The following is a 14326-nucleotide window of genomic DNA, read 5'->3' as shown; positions in this document are numbered from 1 at the left end:
TTCTCATCCTGAAGGATTAAAAAAACTTGTAAAATCATTCTGTTTTTTAAAAAAATACTCTGAAATAAATCTGTTGCTACTGTCTGTTGAAGATTTGGTGTGGGGAGGCTGCCTTCTCTGGAGGGGTGAGGAGAGGGACTACTTGCAGAAAGGGGATGGTAGTTCAACAACAACAATAAGTCATGGACACAGCATGTGTTTTAGGGTGACTTCTTAGTGCCTGTTCAAGGAAGTCTTTCTCATCAGCGTTGCAGCTCTGAGCAGTTAGGCTTTTACCTGATCTTCTGCATGAGTTGTTGGTTCATGATTCTTCCAGTCGCTAATATGGGTCTTTTCTCTGGAGACAAGGGAGAGGCTTCCTGAGAGAGTGAGAGAACTTGAGGCAAATGATTGCCTAGCTTGTCAAAAGGAAGGCTGATAAATTGTGATGGGAGGATCTGTGGTAGAGTGTGAGCTAACTGTTGTGTGCATACTTCACAATAGTTTTAAGAAAGTAAGAAAGAAAAGTAATTAACCTGGAAGCTTGTGGCACAGGGCTTGAGGAGAAACTGGCATTGCAACAGCAGTGAACTATCATGAACAAAATGTAAGTTTAACTGATTTGTCTCTTACTGTACTTCAGCAGCAACCAAAACTGTTGAACACTTTATCCTGTGTGGGCTCCTCAAGAGCCAGTTAGGAAAAGAAGGCCCACCTTTTCTGTTTTCCTGTCAGTAATATATACCGTCTTCTTTCCCTTCCGGTTCTTCCCTTCCCATCACCATATGTTTCTGACAGGTGGCTTGAGGTAACCACTCTGCCTCTTCAGTAATCCTGCCAATCTTGGTAATTTCCCAGAAAAGGCTAGTTCTATGCTCATGTTTTATATGTACTTAGTACAAAACAACTGTATTTTGCTGTAGCATTTCCTAATGCAGCTTCAAAATCCACATGTTGCTACTGGGTTTGTGAAACAGAGGCATCCAGGTGACTGGTGCCTTTCAGTCAAGAGTGTTGGTAGCCTGAGGTAGTCAGGAGAGACTAATGCATGCTGCAGAATTCACTGGCTGTGTTGTTGTCATACAGTAAAGCTTCTATAGCTAAGTTTGTTTTGGATAAGTAACAGCTCAAATTTTCAGAAAAAATAAACTTCTCAGAACTCTTGGTTTCAAAGGTAGTACTGCTTAGAGAACAATACTGAGAAAAAAGGAATTTCTGAAACTTGGAGAAGGATGTGTTTATGAGATGGAGGAACAGGAACAATTCAAAATTTTGCCAAACAGGATTCGTATTTTAGCTGCTCTGTCTTAATAGAATGACCTTATTTTCAAATTGTAAAATGCTGCTCATATGTTTAAAATAAAAATTGCCACATCAGCAGCTGGAAAAAATGCTGCCTTTCAAATAAGTCTGCTTCATATAATCTTTGAAATAGCTGGGGTTTTTAGTTTGTTTTTAAATCGCTCCTTCACAGTTGAACTGTGCTGATTTTTAAGAAGCCTTTAAAGTGAGTCTGCAGGATTTTTTTTTTTTTTCTTTTGGCATATTCTGTGTGTACGTTATAGTTGTGTAAATTTCATGGTTTGGTTTTCTTTTCTCACTTTGTAATAGCAATTAAGTGAGAGTGTGACACGTAAGGTTTTATTCTTTCAAATGGTTGATAATCTCACAAACTCACAGCTAAGTTATGCCTTGAAGCTATGTAACCTTGTCAGGGGTGGTGGTAGCATTCACAGTGGCATTTTGCCAGATCTCCACTGGTCTGTAAATACACCGGTGGCTGTAGCCAGCAAGTGGGTGTGTTCCAGCTGCTTTAGTTGATGCCTGACTACGGCAGTGGACATTGCTGTAGGAAAGAATCTGACCCACTGTTAGCTGACACTGACATAATTGCTGTGCTTTAGTGAATGCCATTCTTTAAATGGCATTCTCTGTTGCCGAGAAGCAAGCTTTTTTAGGGAGTGGCAATTTCTCTTTCCTAGAATAACAGATGTATTTAAAAAAATAGAAGATAGCTTGGTTACATAATTGTTTTATCAGGTCTAGGAAAAAATTGTGTTACATGCTGGTTATTGCACCAACAGAAGTTCTCTCATCTTCGGTGTATCAGACCAGAGGCATCTGCAGAAACTTGAGCAGCTCCACATACTGCAGCTCAGCTGTTGGTAGTGTACTTATTGAAACCCATTTGTGGTAATTTCAGGACTTGACAGTGTTTTAAATACACATTTTGTTACCTAATTTAGGAGGTATTTCTGTTCTGTGGTGAATTACTTGAGGTGAAAATCTGTGTGTGTATATATGGTCTACTTATGGATGTCAGCTAGAACACGAATCTCTGGCTGTGGAGAGCAAAACAGGCTGTATCTTTTAGCTTAAACTTGTTTTACATGTATACATGTTGGCACTTTCTTGGTGCAAACATACATTGAAGGCTTCTCTGTAACAGCTGTTTTTTTTTTCTGAGATGAAGTATCACGCAGTGAGTAGGAATCTGCCGTTTGTAAGGTAATCCATAAGGCTCTCTATCTCCTGTAAAGCAAATGTGATCACAGTATTCTTACATCTCCTACATGTGCAGGAGTCTAAACTTCAGAATGTCCTCTATGAAGTCTGACATTAGTGCATGAATCGATGTAGTATCAGAATTCCTGACTCTACAATTAAAATAAAAATCTTTATATTGTGATAATGTCATTTAAAATCCATTAGACTCAGCTTCGTCTAGAAGGCCACATGATCTGAATGTTAGCATTTGTATATATAAAGTAATCAGAAGTTGTTTTTTTTAATAGCCTATACTCTTTTTTTGTTATGTATGATGAGGTAGTATCTCTGCTAGATACCCTACTCCACAGCAAAAGGCAAAGGAATGAGTTGCAAGAGGAACTGGTATCATTTGGATCAGGTAAAGCAAATCTTAAGCTTAAAAGGAAGTGCAGAGGAGCACATTTCCCAGAGACAGCCCTCTCTGAGCTTGTAAAACCTTTAGTAGAATATTTTGAACTTTCAGCCATTGTATAGGTACATGAAAAATGTCTTGAAACATCCTTATTTTCTTGTTTTCTGTTTTAGTTGTTACTGATTTAGAATGTCTAATTATAACTGAATTTTCTCATAGGCCATGGTGACATGACAACATTGGTTTAGTAAGGACGCTTTTTCGTCAATGAGCGGTAAATACTAAATTTGCAAACTGTTGCACTTCATCTTAAAATATACTTTCAAATTAAAGGGTTGTTTGCGATTGTATTCCTTATCTTGCAACTCTGGGTTGCTGATATCTTCAGTTGCTGGTATCTTCAGTGATCTAATGGTATATTTAGCAGATCTTACTATTTTTCTGCCTATGCCTTTTTCTAGATTTCTCAAAAGTCCAGGTCTCTTCGAGGCGTTTCATTTGGAAAAAATACCAAATTACACTTTTTTTTTTTTCCTGTTTAGTAATTGATAAGAGTTTGGGTTTTTTAAATTCCTTAATGACTACTTACGTTAGTTTAGTGGGGGTAAGGAGTGTTTTGTCACAAGCTTTTCAGGAATCAAGGAGATGGAATAATCCAGGTAGTTGTTAACACCTTCAGAGAGCTCTGAGAGATTTGTGAGCTCTAACTTGGTTTTATAAAAAGTCTGTTCATGCTGTTCTGCTCTATTCTGTCGAGCTGTCTGTTGCTTTTGGTTTCCAATCCTTTTGTTGCACAGAAATTGCCATTTTCTGCTTCCTAACTCCTGGATTTTCTTTGGATCATTGATGAAGAAACATCAGGCACCTGTTCCTTTGATATGAGTACTGCTTTACAGGAAAAGTTACACACCACAGTTGGGCAATTTCATGTTTAAGTTTTGTCTCTTGTCATCTGGTTGCAGTGACCTCTTGTTTGGTTTATGAAGATGGCCTTCTTTGGTAACACTTCAGTTAGAGACAGTTTCTCAAAAGTTTGCCCTTTGCTTGGAGAGTCAGTAGTGAGGTATCCTAGGTCTTCCTTGGACACTGTTTAACCGTACTGTGTGTTCTTTGAATAGCTGGTTGTTTTAATGTATATCAGTGAAATGTTTGCTTTTCTTATAATGATGAGGTCTTCCTCCTGGGTTAAGAACATAACAGCCAGAATGAATCAGGCCAAGGTGGATCTGTCTAGTCTTGTACACTTTATGATAGCGGACAGTAGTAGTTGTTTCTAGAAAAAAAGAATGGGGAAAGAAAGTAGTGATGTGATATTTCCCCACAATACTTCCCCCCAGCATCCTTTCTTCTTAGATTATTCAAAATACCTGTAAATGCACTACTTTGTAAAGAAAAGGAAAAAATCAAACTTCACAGAATCCCAGGGTGTTTGAGGTTGTAAGAGACTTCTGGAGGTCACCTTGTCCAAATCCCCTGCTAGAGCAGGGTAGAGCAGGCTGCCTAGGACTATGTCCAGGTAGCTTTTGTGTATGTCCACAGGTGGGGAATCCACAACCTCTTTAGGCAACCTGCAAAATAAATTAATTTTGTGAGACATTACTTAAGTTAAAGGAATTGTAGACTATGTATTTTTGAACAGGCTTCCCAAGACACCGACACAGGCGGTTTGTCTTAAGAGAAAAAGATGTGCGGACAAGTTTTTCCAGAGTGTTAAAATAATGGATTCCTTTAAAAAGTGAAATTATGATTGTTCTAAAAGTTAAAATAATGGAATTCAAATAATTGACTATAAGAAACGTCTACGTTTTTTTCGTCTGAACATTTCATACAGATCTGATCTGTAATAGGGTGAAACATACACTGCTACGTTTTCAGCATAATGAAATTGCTTAGGATTTGATGAGACAAGTAATCTAATTCAAGACAAGATGTACTAACCACTAGAGCAGCTCCTCTTATAAAATACTGCATCATGATTTATTTGATATGTTCTTACCTGTGGCAATTCTTTTTTTTTTTTTTTTTTTAACTGGAGAGTATTCTTGGATCTTTTTCAGGGTTCAGCTGATCCTTTGAACAGTGCATTCCACCTGACATACAACATGGTACTGAACTTGCTTCGAGTGGAAGAAATTAACCCTGAATACATGTTAGAGAAATCCTTCTATCAATTTCAACATTACAGAACTATTCCAGATATAGTAGAAAGTAAGTATTACTGTGTGTTGTACTCAAGACACTCAATATAAAAGATGCTGCACTGTGAGATTGACTAGTTACACTACAGTATGCTTCTAAGAGTTTATACCTGTGCAGTTCTTGTCTTCCCTGCCAGCAGTTGCCACTGCTTTTGCTGTTATATTACAGGTTCAGGAATAGTAATTGCTCAGATTCCTGGGGTCTATAGTGATATGCACTGTCAGTCTGTGAAGAGAGTTCTCCTCTCCAAGTCAAATGAGCGGTTGTCACATTGATAAAATGTAGGACAGGAAGAAGGAAAAATAATTTTTAAATTCTTGTGGGTTGATACAGACTAAAAAAATCCTTTTTGATATGCAAACTTAGCTGAAAGAAAGATAATGTTTCATTACCGTCTCAAACAGGAACTCGGGCACACTGCATTCTGAGTAGTGTAGGAAAAAGTGTTTCATTAAAATACAAAGTGACATTCAGAGAGGAGTGAGACATTATTTGCACTCCACTGAGTAACTAAATTTTGAGCTGTGATCTTTAAATAGTATGTTTTCATGAGCCAGAGTCAGTTTCCAAAGATCTCAGCCAGTGCTTGAGAGTGAGGCCTCTTTCAAAACTTACTTAACCCAGAACTTAACATTAAGAAGACGAGAGGGTAAATACTTCCTTTGCCACTGATGAATGACCTGTTCATCTGTTAATTTTTTATATGAATATTAAGAGAGACAGTGAACGTGTGCGTGTAACTGAAACACGCAGGGTGGGGTGCTTTCGATTGCCTTTGCAGTTTCTGTTAGTTTGCTGGTGCAGTATTTAAGACAGTAGTACTCAAATGGAGTATGTGTTTCCTGAGAACCTCCCTCTTCCAGTAGACATGCCTGGATCTTCGTTCTGGGTTTCCAACATTGCTATTTAAATAGAGAAAAAAGGAGCAGTAGAACATTACAAGAGGGATGTGGACCTGCTGGAGCGTGTCCAGAGAAGGGCCACCAGAATGATCCGAGGGCTGGAGCAGCTCTCCTACGAGGACAGACTGAGAGAGTTGGGGCTGTTCAGTCTGGAGAAGAGAAGGCTCCGAGGTGACCTTATTGTGGTCTTCCAGTATCTTAGGGGGTCCTACAAGAAAGCTGGGGAGGGACTTTTTAGGATATCGAGTAACAATAGGACTAGGGGGAATGGGGCAAAGCTGGCAGTGGGCAGATTCAGGCTGGACATGAGGAAGAAGTTCTTCCCCATGAGAGTGGTGAGACCCTGGAATGGGTTGCCCAGGGAGGTGGTTGAGGCCCCATCCCTGGGGGTCTTTAAGGCCAGGCTGGATGAGGCTCTGGGCAGCCTGATCTAGTGGGAGGTGTCCCTGCTCATGGCAGAGGGGTTGGAACTGGGTGATCCTTGTGGTCCCTTCCAACCCTGACAGATTCTGATCTGTTTTAACAGAGGACTTTAGAGCCCTATTGGCTCAATGGTTGGACTTGATGATCTTGAAGTTCCCTTCCAACCTAAAGGATTCTATGATTTTTTGTATTTCCTGGACTTTTCTTTTTTTGGCACCATACAGGGTGTTAGAATTTTGTAATTGCTTCAGCTGCAATTAAAATGACAAAGGAAAGAGGTGGTTGTTCAGACCAGGGAGGAAATTAAGCCATGGATGTGGATTGCTAGCTTTTTCTATAAGAAGTTGCCAACTAAAAATAGGGAGCAATTCCCTGAGCAGTCTCTGAAGTCCCATTGAAGTGGGAATTCTGAGTCACCCATGTGCACTCAAATAGCATGCAAGATGGTGAGTTGGTACAGGAAAAAGAAATGTTTACAGTGTATCCTTTGTTATGTTTACCAGTGGTATTACTGGTGTGAGAGAATAAAGGATGTCACTTAAAATAAAAATTGCCTTGCCTAAACAAGGTGTGAGAATGTTGGAGGAAGAAAATAGAAGATACTAATTTCCATCTGATGGAATCAGAACATAAAACAGGTCAGGAAAAATATCTTCTAACAACTTTCCTCTTTCTGGAAGACATCTTGTTAGAGGATGTCTTTGAGCAACCTTAATTTCATAGGAGGTAGAAGAGCTGTGGTAGGCAGTGAATACCCTCCTAAATCAGTGATTCCTGGACAACTGGGCTCTAGCCTTCTCCATTTCCTCAAGCTTGATTATTAAAAAAAAAAAAAATTTAGTATTAATATTTAATTTCCTGTACATAAGATTTAATGGACACACTTATAGATTCCTAGCTTTCCAGGGAATGGATTATTGTAAATAGAAAATTAATCCCAAAAATGGTGACAAAATACTAGTTATGTAGATCTCAAAGTGAGACATTGATTTCAAAATCTGTGAAGTTATTAATTTCCGTGAGATTTTACTTTTTATTATAGGAGTGAATAATTTAGAAGGACAATACAACAAAATAGCAATTCCCAATGAAGAAAATGTGGTCATATACTACAAAATCCGACAGCAGCTTGCAAAACTGGCTAAAGACATTGAAGAATATATTCACAAACCAAAGTATTGCTTGCCCTTTCTGCAGCCAGGAAGACTGGTTAAGGTAATTTGGTGTTTGTTTTGTATTTACTTCAAATCTCCACTTGTCTGTTACCTTCGCAGGGTTCATTTGTGTCTGCCAGTTTAACCATCTTGAACACTTATATGCATCGCACTAAGCAATGATTTTGACTTCTGTTACATTTGTTAAACATTCACTAATGATTTAAAAGAAATACTGTTTTCATGATGAATAATAGTCTATGACTGCTGTTAAATATGAGAAATACAAAAAGATGTGCTTGCTAGGATATGATTATACCTGGGGTATGTTGTAATGTGTTGTAATCTTTTTCAGGTGAAGAATGAAGGTGATGACTTTGGGTGGGGAGTGGTTGTTAATTTCTCTAAGAAATCGAATGTTAAGGTAAAAGATACATTCTCTCCATCAGAGACATAAATACCTTACTGCTTTTCTCTGAAAATAAGATAAATCGCTTACTTTCCTTGTAGTTTTTAAAAGCAAAAAATTTTCCTTTCACCCCAAATGTACAAAAACCTCAGGTCTTCCTGAAGTGAAATTTTGTAGGAAAAAAATAGGGAAAGTGGGGCAAACCTTAAGTCCCATGCTTGTTTTTTAACTTTTGGCATATTTATGAAGGAAATTCTTGCTTGTGTCTGGGATAAGTAGTTCAAAAGTGCACTTGGCACCGCAAACTTTTCAACCTATTTAGTTTCTTTCTTGGAGTTCCCCACCAGCACAATGCTGAACCATTCATGAGCATGTTATCTACTCTCAGAAAATCTATAGTAGTTGAAGGGAGACTGAGATTTGGCTCTGTGGAGAAGGTTATCTTAAACTGCTGTCTTAGGTCCTAAGCCAGTATATGAAGCATGGGATTGCTTGTCCTCTGGGACATTGCTGTAATGTTGAGGGTTGGGAAGTTAAAATAGAAAGAGAGCAAAACAATGGAAATGGATTTGGGGAAATGTGGAAGAAAATACAGAGGGTGGTGATACACTAGAAGACAGATTTGTTTTTCCTTCCAAAATCTACTTTTATAGTCAGTCTCCATATAACCCCAGAGATGATGTTTTGGTCTCCCTTTCAGAAATGTTTTGACAGGATGCTCTGCTGGCTAAATTACACTTTAAAGTGTATTTTTCTGTGGTGGCATTTTTGCTGTAATTTTGGCAGGAGAGCATTAGCATTAATTACTAGGTCTAAAAGAGAAGTTGTCTTTGTCAGGTTCTGGTCCCGCCTGTGCATTGTGGCACCTTTTGGTGCTTCTCTAATATATATTCATTAAATAGGAAATGAGATAAATGTGTGCATAAAGAACTTATTAAAAGAGATTTTGTTTTGATTTTCCATCTTCCTTTTGAAATGCACATTTATTTCAATTTGGAAGACTGGCCTGTACTGCTATTGTTTGAACTTGCTTCTAGACTGCTTTATTCATAGAGCCACATGAGCAGTGAAACAGATTTTCCCCTGACCCCAGCCTCTGTTTGAAATTGCCAGCTTCTGTGTCAGTGGAGGCATTTCTTCTATCTGTGTCGTACTGTACCCACATGTATATTTGCCTTCCCCATCTGACTTGTCTCAGGTAGTAGCTTTTAGGTTTGAACATAAGCCTTGAAATTGCAGTCTGTCCTGCAGGAGATGGCTCTGGCTCTAGCAGCACTTTTTTCAATAAGTCTTTCTAGCAGCTGGGTTGAATTTTTCCTTCTGAGTTCTTTGGAAAGAATTACAATAGGTGCTGAAAATTATGGAACAGACTGAAAACTACGTAACTTTTAAAATTAGTATGGAAAGAGGCACAACAAAGAACTTAAAGAAGCTGTTATTTACATATTTTAATGTGTCTGTCCAATGCATTTTTGTCCTGGGATACAGATGCATTTCTCAGTTACTCTTTAATGTAGTAGTATAATTAAATATATAACTGTTATGTCTTTAAACCTTCATCCACTTCTAAGCTGTGGCAATTCTTTGGATTTGGTTTTAGAAATGATGTTGATTTCAGTCTATATAACTAGTTATTCTTTAGTCATAAGTACTTCATCACTGTTTCATAGTTTCTAATTAAGTCCTTTTTCTGTTGAGGAATACGTTTAATTTAAATAGACATCTAGAGATACAGTATGTCTATTTCACTGACTAATTTCATTTGTTTATTGCAATGTGAAAGCAAAACCATGAGTCATTGTCAGTTATGTTCTTCCAACATAATTTCATGATGCAGTGTTCCATGAAATTGTGAATGCAAATGGCACTTTATTCTGAATTACAGTAGGCAGAAGAATTTAGTTCAAGCAGTGGTGCTTGCTATATATTGTGCAGTATAGTGAGCAGCAAAGGAGCTGTTTGCTTTAAAATTAATAAAAAACGCCAACTATTTTTGAGTAAGAAATTTATTTCCACCAGATTTTGCCAGCAGTATGCTAGTTTTATTGTTATGCTGTTTATAATCCATATTATCATCTTATTCCTCATTCCAGACATCTAATTTTTGTCTGTTAACATGTACTGATACTAGAATTTGAGATGCTACCATCTGGTCTTCTTTATGTAGCTGATTATAATCCTCATACATTAAATTAATGTACTTATTTGTTCACACTTATTTGTTATGTTTACTACATAGACATTGTTTTTAGTGCTGTGTCATGGTCATTGAATTTTCAGTAAGTCTGATGTTATTAATCTGAGAATCTGAATTTGTTATCTGTGCTATATTTCTTGATTTACACATAAGATCAGCTGTCTTATTTCCAGGCACATGAAGTACTAGCTGTTCCAGGGCAAATCTAAAATCCTTCCAGTACACATAATGATACAATATTCTGCCAAAAAGAGCAGAATTTTATCCTTGAAGCATGTTAATTGATGCAGCATGAAAGGATCATTCAAACTTGAATGTGGGCAGAGATGTTTGTGACTTAAGAATTTTTACATAGTATTCTAGTCTCCTTTTACTCTTGCATATGAAAATAGGCTGTTCCCATTCAAGGTTTTAGTACCTAAAACGTTGTAGGAAACCCGCTGGAGGAAACTACACATTCAAAAAGCAATTCTAGATTAAGTCACATCTGGTCAGCATTGTCTGAAAGCCATTCATGTACATACACTTCTGGAGTGTAATACTTAACAGCAAATGTTAGGGACATTTGTACTCCTACTTTATTATAGGTTCACAGTACAGTTAATTGATAGAAATATGTTTTTCCTCTAAATTTTCTAGACATCTCCAGTTCTGTAAAGTATATGTGCAACTATGAGTTTTGTCCTTTCTTTATTCAAGTCACCATTGTGCTTCCTGTGGCTTTGGCTGGATGCTGACTTGGTATATGTTGATATCATCATAAAATTCTAATTCAAAAAACAGCAGTGGTACGGGTCCTTGTGCATTGCTGTGAGTGCTCTTGCAAATGTAGGGTACAATTCAGAGGAACAGTTTGTTCCCCAGCAAGTAATGGCATTTCTTAAAGAAATTGTATATCTTGTGGAACAGCACAACCCTGTTTCTGTGTTCAGTTTACTATGGCAGTTTCTCATAGTACTTCTGAGAATCTCTTAGAATGTTAGCTGGCTCCACCCTGCTTGCATGCAGTGAAAGAAAATAGTATGTTGTAAACTTTAATGAAAAATATTGTCCAGTAAACCTGAGCTGAGTAAACATGGAATTTTGCAAAGCCTGTTGGTTTTTTCCCTCTCTTGTGTTTGGAAGCAGAGAAGCTTGCACACAGCATTTTAGAAGGTGGTATCTGCCTTCAGTGTTAGGCCTGTAACTGAGTTCTACTCAAAGTCATAAAAATATTTGCTTATAGTAGGAGTGTGTTGGAGCAACCTGAGTGCGTATTGATCCAGCCACATAACTAACAGCAGGGTTTTTTAAAGCAGTGTATAAGAAAGGTTATGGCTTTGTGAAGAATAGTCTTTAACCACCATATCTGCAGGTCAGTGTTCTTTAAATTATTGTCAGATATGCCTGCGGTTTGGGGTGTAGTGGCCTGCATGATGCAGCTTCCTATTTGCTGGAGATAGAAGATGTTATGTGTGAAAGATTTTTTTCTGTGGACTTTATTGTGGGGAAAAACTTGAACTTGCAAACCTGCAAATGACAGATACCCCAAATCTTGTTTTTTTTTTAAAGAGTTGAGTACTGCTAACATGATGCAAGTATTTAGCATTACACTTGCAAAAAATGTTGGATTACTTTGAAAGAGCTGTGTCTAGAAGTAAGGGCAGAAGTACCTAAAGCTAGAAATAGACTTTAGGCTGCATGGGCAAGGGAGGAGGATGGGAAGGGGTAGTTTTTTGAAGCGTATTTTTCTAGATGGGATCTTTCAATTAATACTAGTTTAATACCAATTAAGTAGCATTTAGAATATACATCATCACTGAGCTGATGGCTCTGTGAAGAGTAGTAACTCATTTCAGGCCTTTAATGTTAAATAAAATAATGCTTTTCCATTTCTCTGGTATTTTAAAATAATGGTTACGGACGTCTTTTTTCTGTGCCCTCAACAGCCAAATTCTGGTGAACTGGACCCATTGTATGTAGTTGAAGTGCTACTGCACTGCAGCAAAGAGAGTTTGAAAAATTCTGCTACTGAGGCTGCAAAGCCAGCCAGACCTGATGAGAAAGGAGAGATGCAGGTTTGTTACATGTTTGTTCTCAATATTTCTTGTAAATCTTCTCAAAAATGCTATTTCTGAAGCATCTGCAAGCTGTGGGAAAAGATGCGTCAAGGAACAGAAAGGAGCTGTGTACTTAACTCTGCTTTCTTAGACAATTGCTGATTTCACCAAAGAGGAAACCTTCAACTGCAAACACAATACTTCTGTGAATTTGTTACCATAAAAGAAGCGCTTTGAAACTTGGTTACTACCATGTTCTCCAGTCAAATCAGTGGATGAAAGGCAATTGCAGTAATTAAAGTTATTAAAATTACCTACATGTTTATCTGCAGATTTTATAATGTAAGCATCTATAAGAATTTTTTTCCCTCAGTTAATTCTGCAGGATTTTGTGGGTAATATGCATTTGTTCTGCTAGATTTGAGAATTTAATAAGAATTTTTAGAATTCTTGAGTCATACATTTTAGTGATGCTGTTTGGCAGATCATTTTGTTAGCAATACCTTCTGTCTCTTGGGACAGAATTACTTCATTTATTTCTCTTTTTTTAAACCTCTAGCTTTCCGAGGCTACCTCATTCTCATATTAAATGGAAATTTTTAGTGCAAGTGTTTGCATTATTTTAAATCTTCCATTTGAAACCCTATATCAAGGCAAACAATTACAATTTTCAGACCAGGGAATGTTTTCTATTTGGTCTGCACATTTTTTTTCACAGTGTATTTAAAGCTTGAGATACAGTATTGTATCTCTGTTGCTAGCGTTCCTATTCCTATATAATTACCATATATATTAACTATATATATGTATTTAAGTATATGATAATAATTTGTCTGGTTTGGTTAATCAGAGGTATTCTAATAGATAAAATCAGTTTTTCTATTAACTTACCTCTTATTTTTTCCCATTTGTAGCCTCTCTCTAGATTTAACCGAATACAGAATTTTGCCGTTTGGACAAACTTATTTTTCTTTTTTATTAATACTTCACCTGTTACTCACATTTTCTTGCTTCCTGATACTCTGTAACCCAGTACCGTGTCCTTGTGTGCTCAGTTTTCCTTTTGCTTTGTAAAGCTCTGCTTTGGAACAGTAGTAATAAATGTATTTTTTACTGATTTATCAGTTACTACACTGTCTTTGATAGGTTGTTCCTGTTCTGGTTCATCTTCTCTCAGCTATCAGCAGTGTCCGACTTTACATACCAAAAGACCTGAGGCCTATTGACAACAGGCAGAGTGTGTTAAAATCGATACAAGTAAGTTCTATTGGGCTGTGTAAGCTCACTGCTCTGACACTTGGGGTATTCTTGAACACAAGACAACGTTTTCTGAAGAAATTCATCCAACACTTAGTCACGTCTTCAGCCTTATTCTTAAATGGGGTTGGAAGCCACGACGTGCGTCAGTTGTTTCTCCTTGTCAACAGTAATTATAAACTGATAGTGAAAACTGCTGTAACAGTGTGTAATAAACTTACACCACTCCATTCTGTACCCCTGTAGTTGTGCCAGCTGTTTTGTAAAAGTATAGTTTATTTTACTGTTACTAATCTTTAAAAAAAAAAACCACATTTTTTTTTTCCTTTTAGGAAGTACAGAAGCGATTTCCTGATGGAGTACCATTACTAGACCCTATTGATGACATGGGCATCAAAGATCAAGGACTGAAAAAAGTAATCCAAAAAGTAGAGGCCTTTGAGCACAGGATGTATTCACACCCTCTTCACAATGATCCCAACTTGGAAACCATATACAAACTTTGTGAAAAAAAAGCACAGGTAAAAAAAGAACAGCACACTGTATCTGTATTTAGGTGAAGAGAGACACAGCAATAATCCTCTTCTTACTTGCTTCTCTTTTAATTTGCAAAGCCTAAATAATGGGGTTTAGATTAACACACACAAATAATACTTTTTAAATTAGACCAAAAAATCCTTTATAAATCAGTAAAATCATTCAATTGCCTTAAAAAATTGCTGAGTTGGCAGTATGCCCTTGGTGGATACAGATGAGAAGTACATGTGAAAATAAAACTTTTCAGAAAAAGTCATCAGAGATGAGGAGGCTACAGAGGTGTCAGCAGAGCGTTCTGTGCTGGGTAGGTGTAGGACAATACAGCGTA

General features: G+C 37.3%; 1 protein-coding gene across 1 annotated transcript in view; it reads left to right on the top strand.

Moving 5' to 3' along the window:
- SKIV2L2 (superkiller viralicidic activity 2-like 2 (S. cerevisiae)) overlaps nt 1-13982 on the top strand; it is a gene marked incomplete at both ends in the record, with an annotated part of 39873 nt that extends 25891 nt beyond the window's left edge. The window contains 6 exons of the mRNA XM_008936867.1: nt 4939-5089; nt 7448-7620; nt 7915-7983; nt 12094-12222; nt 13351-13461; nt 13794-13982. Of these exons, the coding sequence (XP_008935115.1) occupies nt 4939-5089; nt 7448-7620; nt 7915-7983; nt 12094-12222; nt 13351-13461; nt 13794-13982 (822 nt within the window). The remainder of the gene's footprint in view (nt 1-4938; nt 5090-7447; nt 7621-7914; nt 7984-12093; nt 12223-13350; nt 13462-13793) is intronic.
- Nucleotides 13983-14326: the final 344 nt, after the last annotated feature.

This window comes from Merops nubicus, unplaced genomic scaffold (genome assembly GCF_000691845.1).
Source record: "Merops nubicus isolate BGI_N331 unplaced genomic scaffold, ASM69184v1 scaffold1393, whole genome shotgun sequence".
NCBI lineage: Eukaryota > Metazoa > Chordata > Aves > Coraciiformes > Meropidae > Merops > Merops nubicus.
Note: the sequence above shows the minus strand (reverse complement) of the source record. Positions and strands in the feature narration are given on the sequence as shown.